At 49.5% G+C, this 25510-nt stretch overlaps 1 protein-coding gene across 1 annotated transcript; it reads left to right on the plus strand.

The window, feature by feature from the left end:
- Window positions 1-416: 416 nt before the first annotated feature.
- Window positions 417-14330, plus strand: LOC117963691 (paraneoplastic antigen Ma1 homolog). The gene is made up of 2 exons (XM_034904683.2): window positions 417-603; window positions 13486-14330. Exons 1-2 carry the CDS (start codon window positions 417-419, stop codon window positions 14328-14330), a joined length of 1032 nt encoding a protein of 343 aa, XP_034760574.2.
- The last annotated feature ends 11180 nt before the right edge of the window (window positions 14331-25510 follow it).

Consider the following 25510-nt stretch of genomic DNA (forward strand, 5'->3'; position numbering starts at 1 on the left):
AAGTGAAACCATTTAATGCCCTTACAAAGAGTTTAATGGTATTGTGTGAGTGCTCTTGAATAGAGGACCCAGATCAGGTCCCCAACAAAGTACTGCCACCTGGTGATCTTGCAGCCTGGACGCTAGTGGTAGCTAATGGAGCAACTATTGATCCTGGTGAAGGTGTTCCAACCTCAAGCTTTCAGGAGAAGCTTACAAAGCTGCTGCAGGAAGAAGGGAAGACGTTGCGTGAGGCCCAGGCTCTATACCCAGCTGAAGCATTGCAAACCACGTCCCCTGAAGCCATAATTCGTGCAGTTGGAGACGTTTTAGAGAAAACGACGAAATCACACAACGAGACTAATGCGTATCGGCGGTTACGAACATTCTCAGGAAGCATTCCTACTCCCTCGGGAGAGGAGGGTTTTGATAGTTGGATGGATCAAGCCCGTCTCATGGTTCAAGAGTGTTACTGCTCCAGTAGAGAGAAAAGGAAGAGAATCGGGGAGAGCTTGAAAGGACCTGCTTTGGAGATTATTCAAGCAGTGAGGGACGCCAACCCTGATGCTAGCCCGATGGACTACCTGGAAGCACTTGAACGCACGTTTGGAACCCCCGAGTCTGGTGAGGATCTTTATTTTGCATTCAGATCATTAAGACAACAGCCTGGAGAAAAGCTGTCTGATTTTTTGAGGAGGCTAGAGAGGTCTTTCAAGAAAGTAGTGCTGAAAGGAGGCATTGCGTCAAGCCGCATTGATCTTGTGCGCATTGAACAGCTTATACGAGGTGCTACTGAGTCTGAGCTGATGCTGATACTGGTGAGATTAAGGGAAAGGAAGGATAACCCCCCTTGCATTCCTGACTCTCCTGAATGAAAGAGGAGGAGCAAGAAGCTGCTCGTCATAAACTGAGCACCAGTGTAAAGCGGATACAAGTCAGAGATGACGAGAACCTGAAACGGTCTGTTTCATGAACTGAAAGCTCAAGTTAAAGAGTTGCAAACTGGCTTTGTTGCCATGATGATGTAGCATAGTCAGTCAAAGGAATCAAGTGTTACTGGAAGTCAAGCAAAGAAGGTTAAGCCTGTTACATTGCAGCCTGATCAAGACTGTGAGATATTGAAGCGTCAGGTACAAGACTTGCAAAAGAAGGTCACTGTATTGAATATGACACCAGTACCATCAATTGTGGACGGGCAAATGCTGAGAACCGCTGGAGCAGCTCGTGCCCACAACAGCAGTAGGCCTCAGGCAGCTAAAGAGTCTGGGGATTACTTCTGCTATCGCTGCGGAGAAGATGGGCATATCGCCAACAAATGCAGCACACCGGAAAACCTTGCTAGGGTGACTCAAAAGCTCATTCGTTCCCTGCGTAAGATGAAACGTGAACAGAGAGGACTAGGCAAGGAGCCTGCCGAGTCTCCTAAGGTGAACTGCTCGGTCAGGAAGAATGCAATAGCCTTAAAGAGGACATGCCACCTTCCCAAAGGGCTAATTGGACCATCATCAGTGATCACAGTGAAGATTTGTGGATGGCCATGTCGTGCTCTGCTAGATAGTGGTTCACAAGTGACCATTATCTTTGATAAGTGGTACTCTCGGTTTCTACCACACCTGCCCATTCACCCAGTCGAAGGATTGGCCATCTGGGGCCTGAGTGACACCAGCTATCCCTATAGAGGATACGTAGTATTAGATTTAGAATTTCCCAAAGATGTTGCAGGAATTCATGTCTATCTCTGTTTTGGCTTTGATCTGCCCAGAACCACGTAGCGCTGAGCAGGTACCTGTCATAATTGGGACTAATGCAAGTATGTTTCAACGTCTAGCCAAACTCTGTGAAGAGACAGCTGGCCCTGACTTTGTTACCTCTCTGCATATCCACCCTTTGTGTTCTCAAGCTTACAGAAAACAGTGGGAACCAAGGAGTAAACTGCAAGACGACTGCATCGGTCAAGTGAAGTGGTTGGGCTCGGGACCACTGACTATTGTGCCCAGAAGCAAGTGTAATGTTATCTGTGGAGTCCGCAGTCCCCTGCTGTTGGAAAAGGGCATCTTCATGATTGAGACACCACCTAACATAGCACTGCCAAAGTGGGTGTTAGTACAACCTGGAATCCTACCAGCCTCGGCCATTGATGTCAACATGCTTACTGTTGGATTGAGGAATGAATCGATGAAAGAAACCACATTGCCTATATGGACAGTGCTGGCCCACCTATACAAGACGGACACAGTAGCTCAGGCTCAAAGACAGGACCAACAGATACCTGCCCTTGATCCCCAGCTGTTTGATTTTGGGACATCTTCCATTCCAGAGACGTGGAAGGAGAGACTGAGCAGAAAACTGGCTGAACGAGCCAATGTATTCTCAACTCATGAGTGGGACGTGGGACTGGCTGCAGGAGTTGAACACCCCATCCGGCTTAGTGACTCAAGACCTTTCAGGGAGAGGTCACGAAGACTTGTTGGCAGCAGGCATTATTAAGGAGTCTCGTAGCCCATATGCCTCAACCATAGTTGTAGCCAGGAAAAAGAACGGATCAGTACGAATGTGCATAGACTATTGCACTTTGAACAGCAGGACCATACCAGACCAGTACACCATGCCGCGCATTGATGACGCGTTGGACTGTTTGTCTGGTAGCAAGTGGTTTTCAGTACTAGATCTGCGCAGCGGATATTACCAGATACCTATGGCAGAGGAAGACAAGGAGAAGACAGCATTCATTTGTCCTCTTGGTTTCTACCAATTCGAACGTATGCCGCAGGGTATCACGGGTGCCCCAGCCACTTTTCAGCGGCTAATGGAGAAAGCCATGGGGGATATGAACCTTCTCCAAGTGTTAGTCTACCTTGATGACATAATCGTATTTGGTAAGACGTTGGAAGAACACAAAGAGCGACTTTTGAAAGTTCTTGATCGGCTGGAAGAATGCGGCCTGAAAGTGTCAATAGACAAGTGCCAATTCTGTCAGCCTCAGGTCAAATATGTTGGCCATACTGTCTCTGAACACGGTGTAGCAACTGACCCTGCAAAAGTTGAAGCCGTGGTCAATTGGGAGCAACCTACGAACCTGAAGTCATTAAGATCCTTTCTGGGATTCTGTGGCTATTACAGTAGATTTGTGGCAAACTACTCAGCCATTGTCAGACCATTGACAGAACATACCAAAGGCTATCCACCAGTACAGCGTGGAAAGAAGACCTCCAAAGACAGTGAAAAGTCCTACTTTAAAGAGTCGGAGCCCTTTGGAGACCGTTGGAATGATCAGTGCACCAAAGCATTCCAGAAGATCATTCGCTGCCTTACCAATGCACCGGTATTGGCTTTTGCTGACAGTACTAAGCCCTACATCTTACATGTAGATGCTAGCATGAATGGGTTGGGTGCTGTATTAATCCAGGAATACCCCGAAGGATTGAGACCAGTAGCTTTTGCTAGCCAGAAGTTATCCATGCCCGAACAGCGATACCCAGTACACCAACTTGAGTTCTTGGCAATTAAATGAGCCGTCGTGGATAAATTTCACAATTATCTTTATGGAGCCAAGTTCACAGTGAGAACGGCTAATAATCCTCTCACTATGATTTGACAACTGCAAAGCTGAATGCTACAGGTCACAGATGGCTTGCAGCTCTTGCCACCTATGATTTTAATATCCAGTACAGACCTGGACGAAACAACGTCGATGCTGACTTACTGTCGCGAAGATTGCATTCTAGTAATCTGACCAGTGAATGGAAAGAAAGAAATCTTGCCTTCAGGTATAAAAGCTGTATGCCATTGGGTGGAAGTAACTGAGTCTCCTGAATTCAACACACGTGTGGTGGATCAATTGGGAGCATCACCTATAGCTATACCCGACTGCTATGCATTTCCAGCCCTTCTGCAATTGAGCCCACTAGAACAGCTGAGCAATAAAGACCTGCAGAAAGCTCAGGAAGTGGACCCAGTGATTGGAGAGATTGGATGTGTTATTAAAAGTGGTCGAGGGCCACAGGCAGTGAAGCACAAACACCCCGACATCACCCTGTTACTGCGTGAGTGGGAGAAACTTGTGATGCAGAATAACCTGTTGTACCGAGTGACTGAAAGAGCTCATGGAAAGGAAGTCCATCAGCTTGTACTGCCTAGCAGATACCGGATGATGGTTTTACAAGCCATGCATGATGAGTTGGGTCACCTGGGAGTGGAGAGAACTACTCAGCTCATAAAAGATCGGTTTTACTGGCCGAAGATGGCATCAGAAGTGGACCAATACATTAAGAACTGTGGAACATGTATCAGACGCAAGACGTTACCCCACAGAGCTGCTCAACTGAACCAGATCAGTAGTGAAGGGCCTCTGGACCTTGTATGCATTGACTTCTTGTCCCTAGAACCTGACTTGAAGGGGATAAACAACATCCTGGTCATCACTGATCATTTTACTCGGTATGCACAGGCCTTTCCCACAAGAGATCAGAAGGCCACCACAGTTGCCAAAGTATTGTGGGAGAATTATTTTATCCATTATGGATTTCCTGCCCGAATCCATTCCGACCAGGGTTGCGATTTCGAGAGTCGGTTAATAAAGGAACTCTTAAGTATGCTGGGAATACGGAAGTACAGAACTACTCCGCGTCATCCTCAAGGGGACCCACAACCTGAGAGATTTAATCATCGGACTCTACTATCCATGTTAGGAACCCTTGACCCGTCCAAGAAGCAGAGATGGAGCCAACATGTCAGTCAGTTAGTGCACGCCTATAACTGCACCAAGAATGACGCTACAAGGTACTCCCCATACTATTTAATGTTTGGGAGAGAAGCTCGTCTTCCGGTGGACCTCTGTTTTGGTGTGTCACCTGACTGTGAATCGTACACAACATACCAGCAGTACGTCGCCAAGCTGAAATCCGAGTTGAAAGAAGCCTATCGGTTATCCACTAATGCTGCCTGCCAAAATCACTTGAGTAACAAAAGACGTTACGATCAGCATGTGCGTAACCAGCCATTAGAAGTAGGTGATCGTGTACTTCTACGCAACCTAGGGATACAAGGAAAGCATAAGTTGGAGGACAGATGGAAATCGGTACCACATGTAGTAGTGGAGAAGATGCCTAACTTACCTGTGTACCCTGTCAAGCCTGAGAAAGGAATGGGTATTGTGAAGACAGTTCACAGAGATCACCTGTTACCCATTGGCTACCTAGTGAGGATGCCTGTCAATTCAGAAGTGAAAAAACCGTCACCTAGACCTGTCACCAGAACACAGGCCAAACGGTACCAGAAGAAGGAGGTGCCTAAGAACGTAACACATGAAGATGAAAGCTATGAAGAACAGGGAGACACTTAATCGGAGTCTGATGATGGAGGAGTGTGCTACCATGACCATCCCACTTTAAATGAGAGCATCAATAAGCCCACTGGTTATGACATGCACCCAGAGCTTGGAACTGACCCTGATGGAGCAGAGCTTGTCTTAGAAGAGAGCATTGCCATCTCTTCCCAAGAGCTTGAAAGTTCTGACGGAGAGACTGCCTTGTAGGAAGAGGACGCCCAACACCCAATTGAAGACCCTGTGGTGGACACAGAGCCTAACGAGGGAGACGTCTCTATATTGGCGGAGGGTGGGGATCCTACAATTGAACGTCGTGCTAAGAGAGAAGTGAAGCCTGTCATCTGTTTAACCTATGTTGAGCCAGGAAAACCTTCTGATGTGCCTTTGACCATAATACATCGGGGAATGGTCATTCAAATCAGTAGCAGCTATCCTGAAGTGCAATGTCAGAGTCAGTGCGCTACGTTATGGTGCAATCCATTAGCAAACTGTCACAATTGTAGCTGTAAATACAACCATCTGGTAAAAAGTTAAGTCTGACATCCAGACATTCTAGAAGGGGGAGGATGTAGCCCTGCTGCAAATTTGCGCTATTCCTTTAAATAAAAATGTTGTATTTCTTGTAACATAGTTAGAATGAACCAGAATCACATTTACTAGCTTGCTACACCTAAACACAATTCTATTGGACAGGTTTCCCCTCTGAACCAATTAGCCAACAGGTAGTGGAATTTGGGGGTGTGACTTAGCCTTTTGATTGGGTTTGTGCGAAAGAGAGAAAGAAGGTTCGAGAGAGTGTGAGGAGAGACAGACGCAACGTGAGGGAGTGAAAGAAAAGGTTTATAGTAAAAGAAATATCATCTAAACTATATATTTTGTACTTTACTAGCAGAGTATAAGAGGCTAATATATTTCAGTAAACCAAACGTTTGCTGTAGACAGTCACCATTTTATGGTATAGTCTTTTTTGTTTATTATTAATTTACTTTTCTGCTGGCGTTTGGAACTGTTGCTGAGACCCAGATAGCACTCGGGGTGACCAGGAGAAAGCCCCGAGTACCTCTGGCCACGCTGGAAAAGAAGATTTTTCAGCTGTCGTTGTGTTTATTGTGTCCTTCTACGAACCTACCTTGGAAGCAAGAAACGGAACGGTGTTGCTGGTCGTGAGTACTGCTTGCATTCAAAACAACGTTTTTTGAAAGTATAATTTTGTTGCTTATTTGACATAAATAAGTGAAGGGGCATTTTTTATTTTTTTTTATTATTGCCACTACGTACCCGAGCGACGGTTCAGGCCTGCAACGTGATATTTCTTTTATATTGGTGCACATGTTCAGTACACGTGAGTACACGTGTGTGCATGTGTGTGTGGGCCCACTGTAGTGCAAGAGTTTAATTATTTTGCATAGCAACGCATATTATTTAAGAGTAAATATATTATTTGTAATATTGATTGTATGTTATTTATTTTAATACCTAGCCTTTGTTTATTGTGTGTTTATGTTATTATTGAAAATACCTTATTATTGCGCATTTATTTGAGTAAATTGTTTACTTATTTCTATTGGTGTGTGTTGTGTGAGTGGATACTGGGGTTAGTATTTGATAATAATTCCTATTAAGGGGTTGTGGCAAAGTGGTAAAGACGTGCAGGTGAGTGCAGGGCAGAATAATCACACAGACAACGTTGGTACAGGTGCAAGGGTGTTTATTTAATTTAATAAATGTCCAGAGCCTTAAGGCAAACCTGTAAATAATAATAGTGTTGGAAGTGGCACAGCGGCGTGTATCACTTCTGATTATAATCCCACGGGTTTGACCCGTAACCCAAAGTCCCGTTCTTTTCCCCACACAAAACACAAACACAGACACAATTCCGACAGTGCGTGATTTTAGTGCTAGTGGTGCAAAAAGACAGTTCCTGTAGTGGAAAGGTGAGTGGTGATGTCCGGGTTTTTAGCTGGCCTGCGGCTGCAGCTCCGGATCGTGCTCAGTATTCTTGGTGAGAAACGACACACAAGACAAACAGTGTAAATACACAGACAAGCAAAACACTCACGGTTTTTAGTACAAACAAGACGGGCTCCTTCTAGGTTATTTGGTTTAACCATCTGCAAAGGAACAGATCACTCAAGCCATGCCCCCTATTTATACCCTCGCCCATGACCCCGAGGTTAACGAGCGCATCCGCTCCTCCAGTCCTCGGATGCCACGCCGCTTACCATCTGGGTCACTGAGCTCGGGTGCCATGGCTCCGCCCCCTTCCGAACTGACCGACTTCCATCTACCCTACGGAATAAATTGTCGTGCCATTTCATTAAGGGTACTCTGTTCCTCGTATACCGTGCTCTCACAGGTCGAGAGGGAGATCTAACACTAAGACTCATTCGATCTCTGTCACATATCCCACCGCTCAGAGTGGAGCCGAAGGAACACTCGGCTAAACCTACCTTTCCCATTACTCCCCCCTCCCGGGAAAAATAATCCGCATTTTGGTGGTCTTTCCCTGCACGGTGTACCATATGGTACATGAAGGGCTGCAATGCCAGATACCACCGAGTTATCCGGGCATTGCTGTCCTTCATTGTGCTTAACCACTTGAGTGGGGCGTGGTCAGTGACAAGATCAAATGAGTGTCCCAGCAGGTAGTATCTTAAAGAGTGAGTAGCCCATTTAATGGCCAAACACTCTTTTTCGACGACGGAGTAGTTGCGCTCCCGAGGGAGCATTTTTTTACTTATATATAGAACAGGATGTTCTACTCCGCCTACCATTTGAGACAGGACTGCACCCAACCCGACATCCGAAGCATCGGTGTGGAGGATGAATCTCTTAGTGAAGTCTGGCGTGATGAGAGCAGGGGCCTGGCAAAGTCTCTGCTTAACAGTATTAAACGCCCCCTGACATTCTTCTGACCATTTAATTAAATTTGGTGCGCTCTTTTTGGTGAGGTCAACTAAGGGATTAACCACTGTGGCATACTCGGGGATAAAGCGGCGGTAATAACCGGCTAACCCCAGTAGCGACCGCACTTGAGCCTTGGTTTTGGGAATTGCCGCGTCTACCAAGGCCTGGACCTTGGAGACAACGGGTTTCACCCTGCCATTCCCCATTACAAATCCCAAATATTGTGTTTCTCTTTTGGCAAACGCACATTTTCGCAAGTTAGCTGTCAGCCGGGCTGCCCTTAGAGACTGAAGGACGGCTGTGATCCTAGCCAAATGCTCTCGCCAGGTGGAGCTGTAAATGACCACATCATCAATATACGCTGCCGCATATTCACGATGTGGGTGTAAAACCTGGTCCATCAGTCTCTGGAAGGCGGCGGGCGCACCATGTAACCCAAACGGCATGGTTGTAAAATGAAACAGCCCCTCTGGTGTTGAAAATGCGGTTTTCTCTCTAGAACTACGAGTTAACGGGATCTGCCAATATCCCTTCGTCAGATCCAGAGTGGAGATAAACCTCGCCGTCCCCAGTCTATCTAGGAGTTCGTCGACCCGAGGCATGGGATACGCATCAAACTTGGCAATAGCGTTTACCTTGCGGAAATCAACGCAGAAGCGGTTGGTGCCGTCCTTTTTGGCCACTATCACAATTGGACTGCACCACTCGCTCCTGGAAGGCTCAATCACCCCAAGTTCGAGCATGTCCCATACCTCTTTGCGAACGCCACTCCGTCGACTTTCCGGGATCCGGTAAGGTCTCTCTCGCACTGTGACACCTGGGGGAGAGATAATGTCATATTCAGCAAGGTTAGTTCTACCGGGCGTGTTAGAAAAAACATCGCTAAATTCCTCAATTAACCTGCGTAGTTCACGTTGCTGATCAGGAAGTAACTGTTCCCCCATCGAAATGTTCTTTGTGCCAGAGGGTTCTGGCTCGGGCCCTAAATCATCCTCTATATTGCCTGGGGCTATGAATAAAACCTCTCTTGCCTGCCAGGGCTTTAATAAATTTATGTGATAAATTTCTTTTTTATTACGGCGATCGGGCTGTCTAATTTCGTAATTCACCTTTCCTATAGCCCGAATCACCTCATATGGCCCTTGCCATTTAGCACATAGTTTGGATTCCGCTGAGGGAAGTAGCAGCATTACCTTGTCTCCAGGTCGAAAAGTTCGGATTAATGCATTTTGATTGTAATGCTGCTGTTGTCGATGCTGAGCCGATCTGAGATTGTCTTGGGCCAAACGACCGACCAAATCTAGGCGATCTCTCAGTAGGAGCACATGCTGCACTACATTTTTGGACGAGCCTTTGTGCTCCTCCCACCCCTCTCTCAACAGATCGAGAATGCCGCGAGGCTGTCGGCCGTACAAGAGCTCGAAGGGGGAGAACCCTGTCGAACTCTGCGGCACCTCTCTCACTGCAAAAAGGAGGTAGGGAAGAAGCGATGCCCAATGTTTTTGCTCTTGATTCACAAATCGTCTCAGCATCGCCTTTAGAGTCTGATTAAAACGTTCCACCAAACCGTCCGTCTGTGGATGGTAAACCGACGTTCTGATGGGACGTATTTTTAGTAATTTATATACCTGCTGTAGCGTATTTGACAAGAAATTAGTTCCATGATCAGTCAATATCTCGTTGGGGATCCCTACTCTTGCCATAATCTGCACTAGTTCTTTGGCTATCGCAGCAGCACTAGTGGACCTCAATGGAACTGCCTCTGGGTATCGCGTTGCGTAATCTACCACCACTAATATATGCGTATACCCGGAGTCAGAAGGTAGCAAAGGGCCGACTATGTCCACTGCGATGCGTTCAAAGGGGGTGGAAATAATCGGCAGTGGGACCAAAGGGGCGGGGCGCACTCGACCCGGCGCTACTCTCTGGCAGTCTGGGCATGTGGCTACATATTTCGACACTTCTTTATAAACACCTGGCCAAAAGAATCGAGCCAATATCCGTTCCCTTGTCTTGTCAACTCCGAGGTGCCCCGCAAAAGGGATATCATGCGCCAGCCTCATGACCTCCAGCCGACAAGACGGGGGAACCAATAATTGTGTTACAGGATGTCCTGTGCCCGCGGCCAGGTTTACCCTATATAGTAATTGCCCCTTGATAATGAAGTGTGGAAATACTAGTGCCCCAGCGCCTTCAACATCCTTACCTTCAATAGACCGGACCTGTCCCCGAATGTGCACCAGTGATGGGTCATTGTCCTGCTCCCACACTAGGTTCACATTCGAGTGCCACATGTCCGGTATATTGAGCGGGGCGGGAGTAACATCTGCCCTTAATGGCCCAGTAACCTCGCCCTCTCGGTCACACTGCGTTCCGACCCCCTTCGACTGACGTTTTTCACCGTTATAACAGGCTCCCACCAGCCCCCAGCCTTGTCTCATTAACGCTCCCTCCCATTTCCGCAGCCTTCTCTCTTTGTTTGTTTTTTTCGGCCGGAACAGGGAAGAGAACATTTCCGCTTGAAAGGGAAAAACATTACCAATCATTTCCCCTTCTACTTTTTCTGCCACATTTGCGTGTGTGGCCGGGACTGCCCTTAATTTCAATAAATCTTTATAGTTGGGCCAGTCCCGACCCAGAATAATGGGATGTGGTAACCTTTCCGCTACCCCAACTACCAGGGAACGTTTCATCGGACCGACCGATAAATATGCTTTTACTGTGGGGTATGTTGCCGTGTCTCCATGGATACAGGAGATCGCCACCTGACCTTGTGGCTGCCACACCATACCGCCCAAGAGAGATGCTCTAATTAAGGTCTGACCACACCCTGTGTCCACTAATGCATGGGTCTTCACATTTCCAAAAATCACCTTAACAATACAAGGCCCCTCCCGACCATTTTTCCCTCGCTTACCCGCTTCAGATGCCAGATTACAGACGGCCACGTCACACTCCATCGCAGATGGGCATGACCTAGCCTGATGTCCCGGCTGGCGGCACCTAAAACAGGTAGGGGGAAAGGAGGGCACAGTATTAAATGGTCTGTCCCGCTGCTGGTATGGCAACGGGGCAGGGGCAGCACCTCTACCCCAGCTGGGGGCCAACCTTGGTCTCCATGAAGAGGAGGCAAGGTCGCCCATTGGGGTTGGTGCTCTCGGAGGTCGTTGACCCGGTCCTGGTGGTGGGGCTGATGGAGCAGAGAGAGGAGGTGGGGCTCGGCTGCTCCGTTGATGTAGCGGGGTGAGTAGCCCGGTCTGGGCGGATACCAGGGAGTCCTCGAAGTCCTCAGCGAGCTTGACTGCCTGTTCCAGGGTGTCGGGGTTGTGGCGCCGTATCCATCCTTGGGTCTCGGCGCAGACCACATGACAAAACTGCTCAATAACGATGGCCTCCCCCATCTGGGCAGTTGTTTTTAGCGCCGGGGTGAGCCAGTGTATCATGTGGTCACAGAGTTTCTGCGCGACCACCCTGGGGCGTACGTTCGGGGACCTCCTGTACTCCCTGAACCTCACTCGGTGCGTTTCCTCCGTAATATTCAGACGGCGGAGAATAGCCAGTTTCACCAGGTCATATTGAGCGGCGTCGTCATCCCCCATCGCCTGGTAGGCTGCCTGCGCTTCCCCAATCAGGCAGGGTCCCAGCTGGCTTGCCCAGAACTGTCGGGGCCATGACGCGGTGGTAGCCAGCCGCTCAAATGCCACCAGGTATGCTTCTGGGTCATCATCCGCCGTCATTTTGTGCGTCCTCGCTTTGGGCGCTACAAAGCCGCGTTCTGCTGACGCTGTGGGAGGTATTGCCAGCCCGACCCTCTCGATCAGCGCGGTGTACCTCTCCTCTCTCCGTCTCTCCTCTACCTCCCGTCTGCTGTCCAGCTGCTCCAGCAGCGCCGACAGTGTTGCGTAATCCATCCCTCACTTCTGACAACCACGCGTGGCAAAGTGGTAAAGACGTGCAGGTGAGTGCAGGGCAGAATAATCACACAGACAACGTTGGTACAGGTGCAAGGGTGTTTATTTAATTTAATAAATGTCCAGAGCCTTAAGGCAAACCTGTAAATAATAATAGTGTTGGAAGTGGCACAGCGGCGTGTATCACTTCTGATTATAATCCCACGGGTTTGACCCGTAACCCAAAGTCCCGTTCTTTTCCCCACACAAAACACAAACACAGACACAATTCCGACAGTGCGTGATTTTAGTGCTAGTGGTGCAAAAAGACAGTTCCTGTAGTGGAAAGGTGAGTGGTGATGTCCGGGTTTTTAGCTGGCCTGCGGCTGCAGCTCCGGATCGTGCTCAGTATTCTTGGTGAGAAACGACACACAAGACAAACAGTGTAAATACACAGACAAGCAAAACACTCACGGTTTTTAGTACAAACAAGACGGGCTCCTTCTAGGTTATTTGGTTTAACCATCTGCAAAGGAACAGATCACTCAAGCCATGCCCCCTATTTATACCCTCGCCCATGACCCCGAGGTTAACGAGCGCATCCGCTCCTCCAGTCCTCGGATGCCACGCCGCTTACCGTCTGGGTCACTGAGCTCGGGTGCCATGGCTCCGCCCCCTTCCGAACTGACCGACTTCCATCTACCCTACGGAATAAATTGTCGTGCCATTTCATTAAGGGTACTCTGTTCCTCGTATACCGTGCTCTCACAGGTCGAGAGGGAGATCTAACACTAAGACTCATTCGATCTCTGTCACAGGGGTGCACGTGTATTGAGATGTCCCTTACATAGGTGGAGGCACCGCATTAAAGAAAGAGTACACATATATTTCTAACAGACCAATTATAATTTAAATAAGTATTGGGAACCCATTCCTCGCCACTTACAGTGAGTTAGGTGTTGTTTACTCAATACACTAACAGGAGTGGGAGGGGCATTACATAAATGGAGGCTCCGCTGGGATACTATTTGTCATTTTGTTAGAGAATAGAGTGTCAGTATTCACTCAATAAGCCCTATTTTGAATGCCAGTGCATCATGAATCAGTCAGCCAGTACAGCTGAGCGAGCACAACTGCTTAATTGGTGCAGAGGTGAAGAAATAGACTCTGCCCATGCAGTATTAGTGATTGGTATACCGGAAGGTACCGATATAGCCTTTATTGAAGAAACCATGCACACTATTAAGCTGCTTGGACGCATGAGAGTAAGAGGGAAAACATTTAATGCCCTTACAAAGAGTTTAATGGTATTGTGTGAGTGCTCTTGAATAGAGGACCCAGATCAGGTCCCTAATGAAGTACTGCCACCTGGTGATCTTGCAGCCTGGACGCTAGTGGTAGCTAATGGAGCAACTATTGATCCTGGTGAAGGTGTTCCAACCTCAAGCTTTCAGGAGAAGCTTACAAAGCTGCTGCAGGAAGAAGGGAAGACGTTGCGTGAGGCCCAGGCTCTATACCCAGCTGAAGCATTGCAAACCACGTCCCCTGAAGCCATAATTCGTGCAGTTGGAGACGTTTTAGAGAAAACGGCGAAATCACACAACGAGACTAATGCGTATCGGCGGTTACGAACATTCTCAGGAAGCATTCCTACTCCCTCGGGAGAGGAGGGTTTTGATAGTTGGATGGATCAAGCCCGTCTCATGGTTCAAGAGTGTTACTGCTCCAGTAGAGAGAAAAGGAAGAGAATCGGGGAGAGCTTGAAAGGACCTGCTTTGGAGATTATTCAAGCAGTGAGGGACGCCAACCCTGATGCTAGCCCGATGGACTACCTGGAAGCACTTGAACGCACGTTTGGAACCCCCGAGTCTGGTGAGGATCTTTATTTTGCATTCAGATCATTAAGACAACAGCCTGGAGAAAAGCTGTCTGATTTTTTGAGGAGGCTAGAGAGGTCTTTCAAGAAAGTAGTGCTGAAAGGAGGCATTGCGTCAAGCCGCATTGATCTTGTGCGCATTGAACAGCTTATACGAGGTGCTACTGAGTCTGAGCTGATGCTGATACAGGTGAGATTAAGGGAAAGGAAGGATAACCCCCTTGCGTTCCTGACTCTCCTGAATGAAATCCGCAAAGAGGAGGAGCAAGAAGCTGCTCGTCATAAACTGAGCACCAGTGTAAAGCGGATACAAGTCAGAGATGACGAGAACCTGAAACGGTCTGTTTCATGAACTGAAAGCTCAAGTTAAAGAGTTGCAAACTGGCTTTGTTGCCATGATGATGCAGCATAGTCAGTCAAAGGAATCAAGTGTTACTGGAAGTCAAGCAAAGAAGGTTAAGCCTGTTACATTGCAGCCTGATCAAGACTGTGAGATAGAAGCATTGATGCATCAGGTACAAGACTTGCAAAAGAAGGTCACTGTATTGAATATGACACCAGTACCATCAATTGTGGACGGGCAAATGCTGAGAACCACTGGAGCAGCTCGTGCCCACAACAGCAGTAGGCCTCAGGCAGCTAAAGAGTCTGGGCACCATGTCGTGCTCTGCTAGATAGTGGTTCACAAGTGACCATTATCTTTGATAAGTGGTACTCTCGGTTTCTACCACACCTGCCCATTCACCCAGTCGAAGGATTGACCATCTGGGGCCTGAGTGACACCAGCTATCCCTATAGAGGATACGTAGTATTAGATTTAGAATTTCCCAAAGATGTTGCAGGAATTCAAGTCTATCTCTGTTTTGGCTTTGATCTGCCCAGAACCACGTAGCGCTGAGCAGGTACCTGTCATAATTGGGACTAATGCAAGTATGTTTCTGCGTCTAGCCAAACTCTGTGAAGAGACAGCTGGCCCTGACTTTGTTACCTCTCTGCATATCCACCCTTTGTGTTCTCAAGCTTACAGAAAACAGTGGGAACCAAGGAGTAAACTGCAAGACGACTGCATCGGTCAAGTGAAGTGGTTGGGCTCGGGACCACTGACTATTGTGCCCAGAAGCGAGTGTAATGTTATCTGTGGAGTCCGCAGTCCCCTGCTGTTGGAAAAGGGCATCTTCATGATTGAGACACCGCCTAACATAGCACTGCCAAAGGGGGTGTTAGTACAACCTGGAATCCTACCAGCCTCGGCCATTGATGTCAACAGGCTTACTGTTAGATTGAGGAATGAATCGATGAAAGAAACCACATTGCCTAGTGGGACAGTGCTGGCCCACCTATACAAGACGGACACAGTAGCTCAGGCTCAAAGACAGGACCAACAGATACCTGCCCTTGATCCCCAGCTGTTTGATTTTGGGACATCTCCCATTCCAGAGACGTGGAAGGAGAGACTGAGCAGAAAACTGGCTGAACGAGCCAATGTATTCTCAACTCATGAGTGGGACGTGGGACTGGCTGCAGGAGTTGAACACCCCATCCGGCTTAGTGACTCAAGACCTTTCAGGGAGAGGTCACGAAGACTTGTTGGCAGCAGGCATTATTAAGGAGTCTCGTAGCCCATATGCCTCACCCATAGTTGTAGCCAGGAAGAAGAACGGATCAGTACGAATGTGCATAGACTATCGCACTTTGAACAGCAGGACCATACCAGACCAGTACACCATGCCGCGCATTGATGACGCGTTGGACTGTTTGTCTGGTAGCAAGTGGTTTTCAGTACTAGATCTGCGCAGCGGATATTACCAGATACCTATGGCAGAGGAAGACAAGGAGAAGACAGCATTCATTTGTCCTCTTGGTTTCTACCAATTCGAACGTATGCTGCAGGGTATCACGGGTGCCCCAGCCACTTTTAAGAACATAAGAACATAAGAAAGTTTACAAACGAGAGGAGGCCATTCAGCCCATCTTGCTCGTTTGGTTGTTAGTAGCTTATTGATCCCAGAATCTCATCAAGCAGTTTCTTGAAGGATCCCAGGGTGTCAGCTTCCACAACATTACAGGGGAGTTGGTTCCAGACCCTCACAATTCTCTGTGTAAAAAAGTGCCTCCTATTTTGTGTTCTGAATGCCCCTTTATCTAATCTCCATTTATGACCCCTGGTCCTTTTTTCTTTTTTCAAGTCAAATAAGTCCCCCGGGTTGACATTGTCTATACCTTTTAGGATTTTGAATGTATGAATCAGATCGCCGCGTAGTCTTCTTTGTTCAAGACTGAATAGATTCAATTCTTTTAGCCTGTCTGCATACGACATGCCTTTTAAACCTGGGATAATTCTGGTTGCTCTTCTTTGCACTCTTTCTAGAGCAGCAATATCCTTTTTGTAACGAGGTGACCAGAACTGAACACAATATTCTAGGTGAGGTCTTACTAATGCATTGTAGAGTTTTAACATTACTTCCCTTGATTTAAATTCAACACTTCTCACAATATATCCAAGCATCTTGTTAGCCTTTTTTAAAAATTCACCACATTGTCTAGATGAAGACATTTTTGAGTCAACATAAACTCCTAGGTCTTTTTCATAGTTCCCTTCTTCAATTTCACTATCTCCGATATGATATTTATAATGCACATTTTTATTGCCCGCATGCAATACTTTACACTTTTCTCTATTAAATTTAATTTGCCATGTGTCTGCCCAATTTTGAATGCTGTCTAGATCATTTTGATTGACATTTGCTGCTTCAACAGTGTCTGCCACTCCTCCTATTTTTGTGTCATCTGCAAATTTAACGAGTTTGCTTACTATATCAGAGTCTAAATCATTAATGTAGATTAGGAATAGCAGAGGACCTAATACTGATCCATGTGGTACACCACTGGTTACCTCACTCCATTTCGAGGTTTCTCCTCTAATCAGTACTTTCCTTCAGTGGCTAATGGAGAAAGCCATGGGGGATATGAACCTTCTCCAAGTGTTAGTCTACCTTGATGACATAATCGTATTTGGTAAGACGTTGGAAGAACACAAAGAGCGACTTTTGAAAGTTCTTGATCGGCTGGAAGAATGCGGCCTGAAAGTGTCAATAGACAAGTGCCAATTCTGTCAGCCTCAGGTCAAATATGTTGGCCATACTGTCTCTGAACACGGTGTAGCAACTGACCCTGCAAAAGTTGAAGCCGTGGTCAATTGGGAGCAACCTACGAACCTGAAGTCATTAAGATCCTTTCTGGGATTCTGTGGCTATTACCGTAGATTTGTGGCAAACTACTCAGCCATTGTCAGACCATTGACAGAACTTACCAAAGGCTATCCACCAGTACAGCGTGGAAAGAAGACCTCCAAAGACAGTGAAAAGTCCTACTTTAAAGAGTCGGAGCCCTTTGGAGACCGTTGGAATGATCAGTGCACCGAAGCATTCCAGAAGATCATTCGCTGCCTTACCAATGCACCGGTATTGGCTTTTGCTGACAGTACTAAGCCCTACATCTTACATGTAGATGCTAGCATGAATGGGTTGGGTGTTGTATTAATCCAGGAATACCCCGAAGGATTGAGACCAGTAGCTTTTGCTAGCCAGAAGTTATCCATGTCCGAACAGCGATACCCAGTACACCAACTTGAGTTCTTGGCACTTAAATGGGTCGTCGTGGATAAATTTCACAATTATCTTTATGGAGCCAAGTTCACAGTGAGAACGGCTAATAATCCTCTCACCTATGATTTGACAACTGCAAAGCTGAATGCTACAGGTCATAGATGGCTTGCAGCTCTTGCCACCTATGATTTTAATATCCAGTACAGACCTGGACAAAACAACGTCGATGCTGACTTACTGTCGCGAAGATTGCATTCTAGTAATCTGACCAGTGAATGGAAAGAAAGAAATCTCGCCTTCAGGTATAAAAGCTGTATGCCATTGGGTGGAAGTAACTGAGTCTCCTGAATTCAACACACGTGTGGTGGATCAATTGGGAGCATCACCTATAGCTATACCCGACTGCTATGCATTTCCAGCCCTTCTGCAATTGAGCCCACTAGAACAGCCATTATCCATTATGGATTTCCTGCCCGAATCCATTCCGACCAGGGTTGCGATTTCGAGAGTTGGTTAATAAAGGAACTCTTAAGTATGCTGGGAATACGGAAGTCCAGAACTACTCCGCATCATCCTCAAGGGGACCCACAACCTGAGAGATTTAATCGGACTCTACTATCCATGTTAGGAACCCTTGACTCGTCCAAGAAGCAGAGATGGAGCCAACATGTCAGTCAGTTAGTGCACGCCTATAACTGACCCAGAATGACGCTACAGGGTATTCCCCATACTATTTAATGTTTGGGAGAGAAGCTCGTCTTCCGGTGGACCTCTGTTTTGGTGTGTCACCTGACCGTGAATCGTACGCAACATACCAGCAGTACGTCGCCAAGCTGAAATCCGAGTTGAAAGAAGCCTATCGGTTATCCACTAATGCTGCCTGCCAAAATCACTTGAGTAACAAAAGACGTTACGATCAGCATGTGCGTAACCAGCCATTAGAAGTAGGTGATCGTGTACTTCTACGCAACCTAGGGATACAAGGAAAGCATAAGTTGGAGGACAGATGGAAATCGGTACCACATGTAGTAGTGGAGAAGTTGCCTAACTTACCTGTGTACCGGGTCAAGCCTGAGAAAGGAATGGGTATTGTGAAGACAGTTCAGAGAGATCACCTGTTACCCATTGGCTACCTAGTGAGGATGCCTGTCAATTCAGAAGTGAAAAAACCGTCACCTAGACCTGTCACCAGAACACAGGCCAAACGGTACCAGAAGAAGGAGGTGCCTAAGAACGTAACACATGAAGATGAAAGCTATGAAGAACAGGGAGACACTTAATCGGAGTCTGAAGATGGAGGAGTGTGCTACCATGACCATCCCACTTTAAATGAGAGCATCAATAAGCCCACTGGTTCTGACATGCACCCAGAGCTTGGAACTGACCCTGATGGAGCAGAGCTTGTCTTAGAAGAGAGCATTGCCATCTCTTCCCAAGAGCTTGAAAGTTCTGACGGAGTGACTGCCTTGGAGGAAGAGGACGCCCAACACCCAATTGAAGACCCTGTGGTGGACACAGAGCCTAACGAGGGAGACTTTTCTCCTGGCGTTTGGAACTGTTGCTGAGACCCAGATAGCACTCGGGGTGACCAGGAGAAAGCCCCGAGTACCTCTGGCCACGCTGGAAAAGAAGATTTTTCAGCTGTCGTTGTGTTTATTGTGTCCTTCTACGAACCTACCTTGGAAGCAAGAAATGGAACGGTGTTGCTGGTCGTGAGTACTGCTTGCATTCAAAAAAACGTTTTTTGAAAGTATAATTTTGTTGCTTATTTGACATAAATAAGTGAAGGGGCATTTTGTTTTTTTTTATTATTGCCACTACGTACCCGAGCGACGGTTCAGGCCTACAACGTGATATTTCTTTTATATTGGTGCACGTGTTCAGTACACGTGTGTGCATGTGTGTGTGGGCCCACTGTAGTGCAAGAGTTTAATTATTTTGCATAGCAACGCATATTATTTAAGAGTAAATATATTATTTGTAATATTGATTGTATGTTATTTATTTTAATACCTAGCCTTTGTTTATTGTGTGTTTATGTTATTATTGAAAATACCTTATTATTGCGCATTTATTTGAGTAAATTGTTTACTTATTTCTATTGGTGTGTGTTGTGTGAGTGGATACTGGGGTTAGTATTTGATAATAATTCCTATTAAGGGGTGCACGTGTATTGAGATGTCCCTTACATAGGTGGAGGCACCGCATTAAAGAAAGAGTACACATATATTTCTAACAGACAAATTATAATTTAAATAAGTATTGGTAACCCATTCCTCGCCACTTACAGTGAGTTAGGTGTTGTTTACTCAATACACTAACAGGAGTGGGAGGGGCGTTACATACCTATATGGTAACAATATCCTGGGAGACAACCAGCATGGTTTTAGGAAAGGGAGATCATGTCTAACTAACCTACATGACTTTTTTGAGGATGCAACATTGAAAATGGATCACTGCAAAGCATACGACATGGTTTATTTGGCTTTCCAGAAAGCTTTTGACAAAGTCCCGCACAAAGATTAATTCTCAAACTGAACTAATTCTCAGCCAGCCAGCATGGTTTTAGGAAAGGGAGATCGTGTCTAACTAACCTACTTGACTTTTTTGAGGATGCAACATTGAAAATGGATAACTGCGGGGCTCCCGAGTGGCGCATCCAGTAAAGGCGCTCCTCGCAGGATGTGCCCTATAGCCTGGAGATCGCAGGTTAGAATCCAGGCTATGTCACAGCTGACCGTGACCGAGAGTTCCTAGGGGGCGGTGCACAATTGGCTGAGTGCTGCCCGGGTAGGGAGGGCTTAGGTCGGCAGGGGAATCCACGGCTCACCGCGCATCAGCGACCCCTGTGGCCGATAGGGCGCCTGTTGCTCTACAGCGGAGCCGCCAGATCTGTGTTGTCCTCCGGCACTATAGGTCTGGTGGCATTGCTGTGGATCTGCAGTGCGAAAAATGACGGCTTGGAAGGAGCACGTTCCGGAGGACGCGTGTTCCAGCCTCCGTTTCCTGAGTCGGCGGGGGGGTTGCGAGCGGTGAGCCGGGGATACAGATAATAATTGGGCATGCTAAATTGGGGTGAAAACCGGGGTAAAAATAATTGGCGACGACTAAATTTAAAAAAAAAAAAAAAATGGATAACTGCAAAGCATACGACATGGTTTATTTAGCTTTCCAGAAAGCTTTTGACAAAGTCCCGCACAAAGATTCATTCTCAAACTGAACTAATTCTCAGCCAGCCAGCATGGTTTTAGGAAAGAGAGATCGTGTCTAACTAACCTACTTGACTTTTTTGAGGATGCAACATTGAAAATGGATAACTGCAAAGCATACAACATGGTTTATTTAGCTTTCCAGAAAGCTTTTGACAAAGTCCCGCACAAAGATTAATTCTCAAACTGAACGCAGTATGGATTCAAGGAAATGCATGCACATGGATTAGGGAGTGGTTAACAGGTAGAAAACAGAAAGTATTGATTAGAGGAGAAACCTCAAAATGGAGTGAGGTAACCAGTGGTGTACTTCAGGGATCAGTATTAGGTCCTCTGCTATTCCTAATCTACATTAATGATTTAGATTCTGGTATAGTAAGCAAACTCGTTAAATTTGCAGACGACACAAAAATAAGGGAGTGGCAAACACTGTTGAAGCAGCAAAAGTCATTCAAAATGATCTAGACAGTATTCAGAATTGGGCAGGCACATGGCAAATGAAATTTAATAGAGAAAAGTGTAAATTATTGCATGCGGGCAATAAAAATGTGCATTATAAATATCATATGGGAGATAGTGAAATTGAAGAAGGGAACTATGAAAAAGACCTAGGAGTTTATGTTGACTCAGAAATGTCTTCATCTAGACAATGTGGGGAAGCTATAAAAAAGGCTAACAAGATGCTCGGATATATTGTGAGAAGTGTTGAATTTAAATCAAGGGAAGTAATGTTAAAACTCTACAATGCATTATTAAGACCTCACCTAGAATATTGTGTTCAGTTCTGGTCACCTCGTTACAAAAAGGATATTGCTGCTCTAGAAAGAGTGCAAAGAAGAGCAACCAGAATTATCCCAGGTTTAAAAGGCATGTCGTATGCAGACAGGCTAAAAGAATTGAATCTATTCAGTCTTGAACAAAGAAGACTACACGGCGATCTGATTCAAACATTCAAAATCCTAAAAGGTATAGACAATGTCAACCTGGGGGACTTCTTTGACTAGGGGTCATAAATGGAGATTAGATAAAGGGGCATTCAGAACAGAAAATAGGAGGCACTTTTTTACACAGAGAGTTGTGAGGGTCTGGAACCAACTCCCCAGTAATGTTGTTGAAGCTGACACCCTGGGATCCTTCAAGAAGCTGCTTGATGAGATTCTGGGATCAATAAGCTACTAACAACCAAACGAGCAAGATGGGCTGAATGGCCTCCTCTCGTTTGTAAACTTTCTTATGTTCTTCTTATGTTCTTATGTTGCTGGGCCCTGTGAGCGCGCTGTGTAGGTACACTGGGCCCCGTGAGTGTGCTGGGGAGGTGCCAGGGATCGTTTGGTGTGCCGCTGGGACCCTGCAAGGGTTCGCTGGGGCCCGTGCCGTTGCTGTGGAGGTCCCAGGGACAGTTTGGCGAGCCACTGGGAACCCGCGCGGAGTCACTGGGGCCTGTGCGTGCGCTGGGGAGGTGCCAGGGACAGTTTTGCGAGCCGTTGGGACCCCGCGTGGGGTCGCTGGTGCATGTGCGCGCTAGGGAGGTGCTTGGGACCATTCGGCGAGCTGCTGTGACCCAGGGCGGAGTCGCTGGGTCCCCTGAGCGTGCTGTGTAGGTGCCAGGGACCATTTGATGAGCCGCTTGGACCCCGCACAGGGTCGCTGGGGCTCATGCGCGTTCTGGGGAGGTGCCAGGGACCGCTTGGCGTGCCGCTGGGACCCTGCGCAAAGTCGCTGTGGCCCGTGCACACGCTGGGGATGTGCCAGGGAACATTTGGCGAGCTGCTGGGACCCCACGCGGGGTCGCTGGGCCCAGTGCGTGCGCTGGGGATGTACCAGGGACCATTTGGCTAGCCGCTGTGACCCCGCGCGTGCTGGGGAGGTGCCAGGGACCGTTTGGCAAGCCGTACAAAACCCGCGCAGGGTCTCTGGGGCCCGTGCGCGCGCTGGGGAGGTGCCAGGGACCGTTTGGCGAGCCGCTGTAACTCCACGCCTGGTCTCTGGGGCCCGTGCGCGTGCTGGGGAGGTGCCAGGGACCCTTTGGCAAACCGCTGGGGCCCCTCCCGGGGTCCCTGGTCCCTGTGCACTTGCTGGGGAGGTGCTAGTGCAGTTTGGCATGCCACTGGGACACTGCGTGGGGTCGCTAGGGCCCGTGTGCGCGCTGGTGAGGGGCCAGGTATCATTTGGCAAGCCGCTGGGACCCCGTGCGAAGTCGCTGGGGCCCGTGCGTGCTAGGGTTGTGCCAGGGAACATTTGGCGAGCCGCTGGGACACCACGCGAAGTCGCTGGGGCTCGTTCATGTGCTGGGGAGGTGCCAGGGACCGTTTGGTGAGCCGCACGAATCCCGTGCAGGGTCTCTGGGGTCAGTGCGTGCGCTGGGGAGGGGCCACAGACCATTTGGCGAGCCGCGGGGACACTGGGCCCCGTGAGTGTGCTGGGGAGGTGCCAGGGACCGTTTGGCGTGCCGCTGGGACCCCGCGTGGGTTCGCTAAGCCCAGTGTGCGTGGTGGTGAGGTGCCAGGGACCGTTTGGCGAGCCGCTGGGACCCCGCGCGGGTTGCTGGGGCCCGTGCACGGGCTGGGGAGGTGCAAGGGACAATTTGGCGAGCTGCTGGGACACCGCGCGGGGTCGCTGGGGCCCGTGCGTGTGCTGGGGAGGTGCTAGGGACCGCTTGGCGTGCCGCTGGGACCCCGCGCGGGGTTGCTGGGGCCTGTGTGCGCGCTGGTGAGGCGCCATGGACGGTTTGGCGAGCCGTTGGAACCCGGCGCGAAGTCGCTGGGGCCTTGTGCATGTGCTGGGGAGGTGCCAATGATTGTTTGACGAGCCGCTGGGACACCGCGCGTGATCGATGGTGCCCGTGTGCATGCTGGTGAGGTGCCAAGGCACCATTTGGCGAGCCGCTGGGCCCCGTGCGCACACTGGGGAGGAGCCTGGTACCATTTGGCGAGCCGCTGGGACCCCGCACGAAGTCGCTGGGGCCGTGTGCGCGCTGGGCACGTGCCAGGGATGATTTGGCGAACTACTGGGAACGCGCGCGCGGTCGCTGGGCCCAGTACGTGTGCGTGTGCTGTGGAGGTGCCAGGGACCGTTTGGCTTGCCGCTGGGACCCCGCGTGGGGTTGCTGGGGCCCGTGCGCGTGCTGGGGAGGTGCAAGGGACAATTTGGCGAGCCGCTTGGACCATGCACGGGGTCGCTGGGGCCCGTGCGCGTGCTTGTGAGGTGCTAGGGACCATTTGGCGTGCCGCTGGGAGCCTGCGCGGGGTCGCTGGGGCCTGTGCGCGCGCTGGGGAGGTGCCACGGATGGTTTGGCGAGCTGTTGGGACCCCACGCAAAGTCGCTAGGCTCTGTGCATTTGCTGGGGAGGTGCCAATGATCGTTTGGCGAGCCGCTGGGACACCGCGCGTGATCGCTGGTGCCCGTGTGCATGCTGGTGAGGTGCCAGGGACCGTTTGGCGAGCCGCTGTAACTCCACGCCTGGTCTCTGGGGCCCGTGCGCGTGCTGGGGAGGTGCCAGGGACCCTTTGGCAAACCGCTGGGGCCCCTCCCGGGGTCCCTGGTCCCTGTGCACTTGCTGGGGAGGTGCTAGTGCAGTTTGACATGCCACTGGGACACTGCGTGGGGTCGCTGGGGCCCGTGTGCGCGCTGGTGAGGGGCCAGGTATCATTTGGCAAGCCGCTTGGACCCCGTGCGAAGTCGCTGGGGCCCGTGCGTGCTAGGGTTGTGCCAGGGAACATTTGGCGAGCCGCTGGGACACCACGCGAAGTCGCTGGGGAGGTGCCAGGGACCGTTTGGTGAGCCGCACTAATCCCGTGCAGGGTCTCTGCTGGGGAGGTGCCAATGAATGTTTGGCGAGCCGCTGGGACACCGCGCGTGATCGATGGTGCCCGTGTGCATGCTGGTGAGGTGCCAGGCACCATTTGGCGAGCCGCTGGGCCCCGTGCGCACACTGGGGAGGAGCCAGGTACCATTTGGCGAGCCGCTGGGACCCCGCACGAAGTCGCTGGGGCCGTGTGCGCGCTGGGCACGTGCCAGGGATGATTTGGCGAACTGCTGGGAACGCGCGCGCGGTCGCTGGGCCCAGTGCGTGTGCGTGTGCTGTGGAGGTGCCAGGGACCGTTTGGCTTGCCGCTGGGACCCCGCGTGGGGTAGCTGGGGCCCGTGCGCGTGCTGGGGAGGTGCAAGGGACAATTTGGCGAGCCGCTTGGACCATGCACGGGGTCGCTGGGGCCCGTGCGCGCTCTGGTGAGGTGCCAGGGACTGTTTGGCGAGCCGCTGGGAACCCGCACGTGTGCTGGGGAGGTGATAGGGACCATTTGGCGTGCCGCTGGGAGCCTGCGCGGGGTCGCTGGGGCCTGTGCGCGCGCTGGGGAGGTGCCACGGATGGTTTGGCGAGCTGTTGGGACCCCACGCGAAGTCGCTAGGCTCTGTGCATTTGCTGGGGAGGTGCCAATGATCGTTTGGCGAGCCGCTGGGACACCGCGCGTGATCGCTGGTGCCCGTGTGCATGCTGGTGAGGTGCCAGGGACCATTTGGCGAGCCGCTGGGACCCTGCGTGGGGACGCTGGGCCCCGTGTGCGGGCTGGGGAGGTGTCAGGGACCTTTTGGGGAGCCGCTTGACTCCATGCGGGGTCGCTGGGCCCCGTGCGCGGGCTGGGGAGTTGCCAGGGACCTTTTGGCGAGCCGCTGTGACTCCATGCGGGGTCGATAGGCCCAGTACGCATGCTGGGAGGTGC

Source organism: Acipenser ruthenus, unplaced genomic scaffold, assembly GCF_902713425.1.
Source record: "Acipenser ruthenus unplaced genomic scaffold, fAciRut3.2 maternal haplotype, whole genome shotgun sequence".
Taxonomy (NCBI): domain Eukaryota; kingdom Metazoa; phylum Chordata; class Actinopteri; order Acipenseriformes; family Acipenseridae; genus Acipenser; species Acipenser ruthenus.

What these genes read in the sequence shown, in the direction of transcription:
- LOC117963691 (XM_034904683.2), top strand. Translation starts at nt 417, where the DNA reads ATGGATCAAGCCCGTCTCATGGTTCAAGAGTGTTACTGCTCCAGTAGA. An exon ending in GTTTGGAACCCCCGAGTCTG is followed by an intron (nt 604 to 13,485) that starts GTGAGGATCTTT and finishes GTGATCTTGCAG; the next exon opens with CCTGGACGCTAGTGGTAGCT.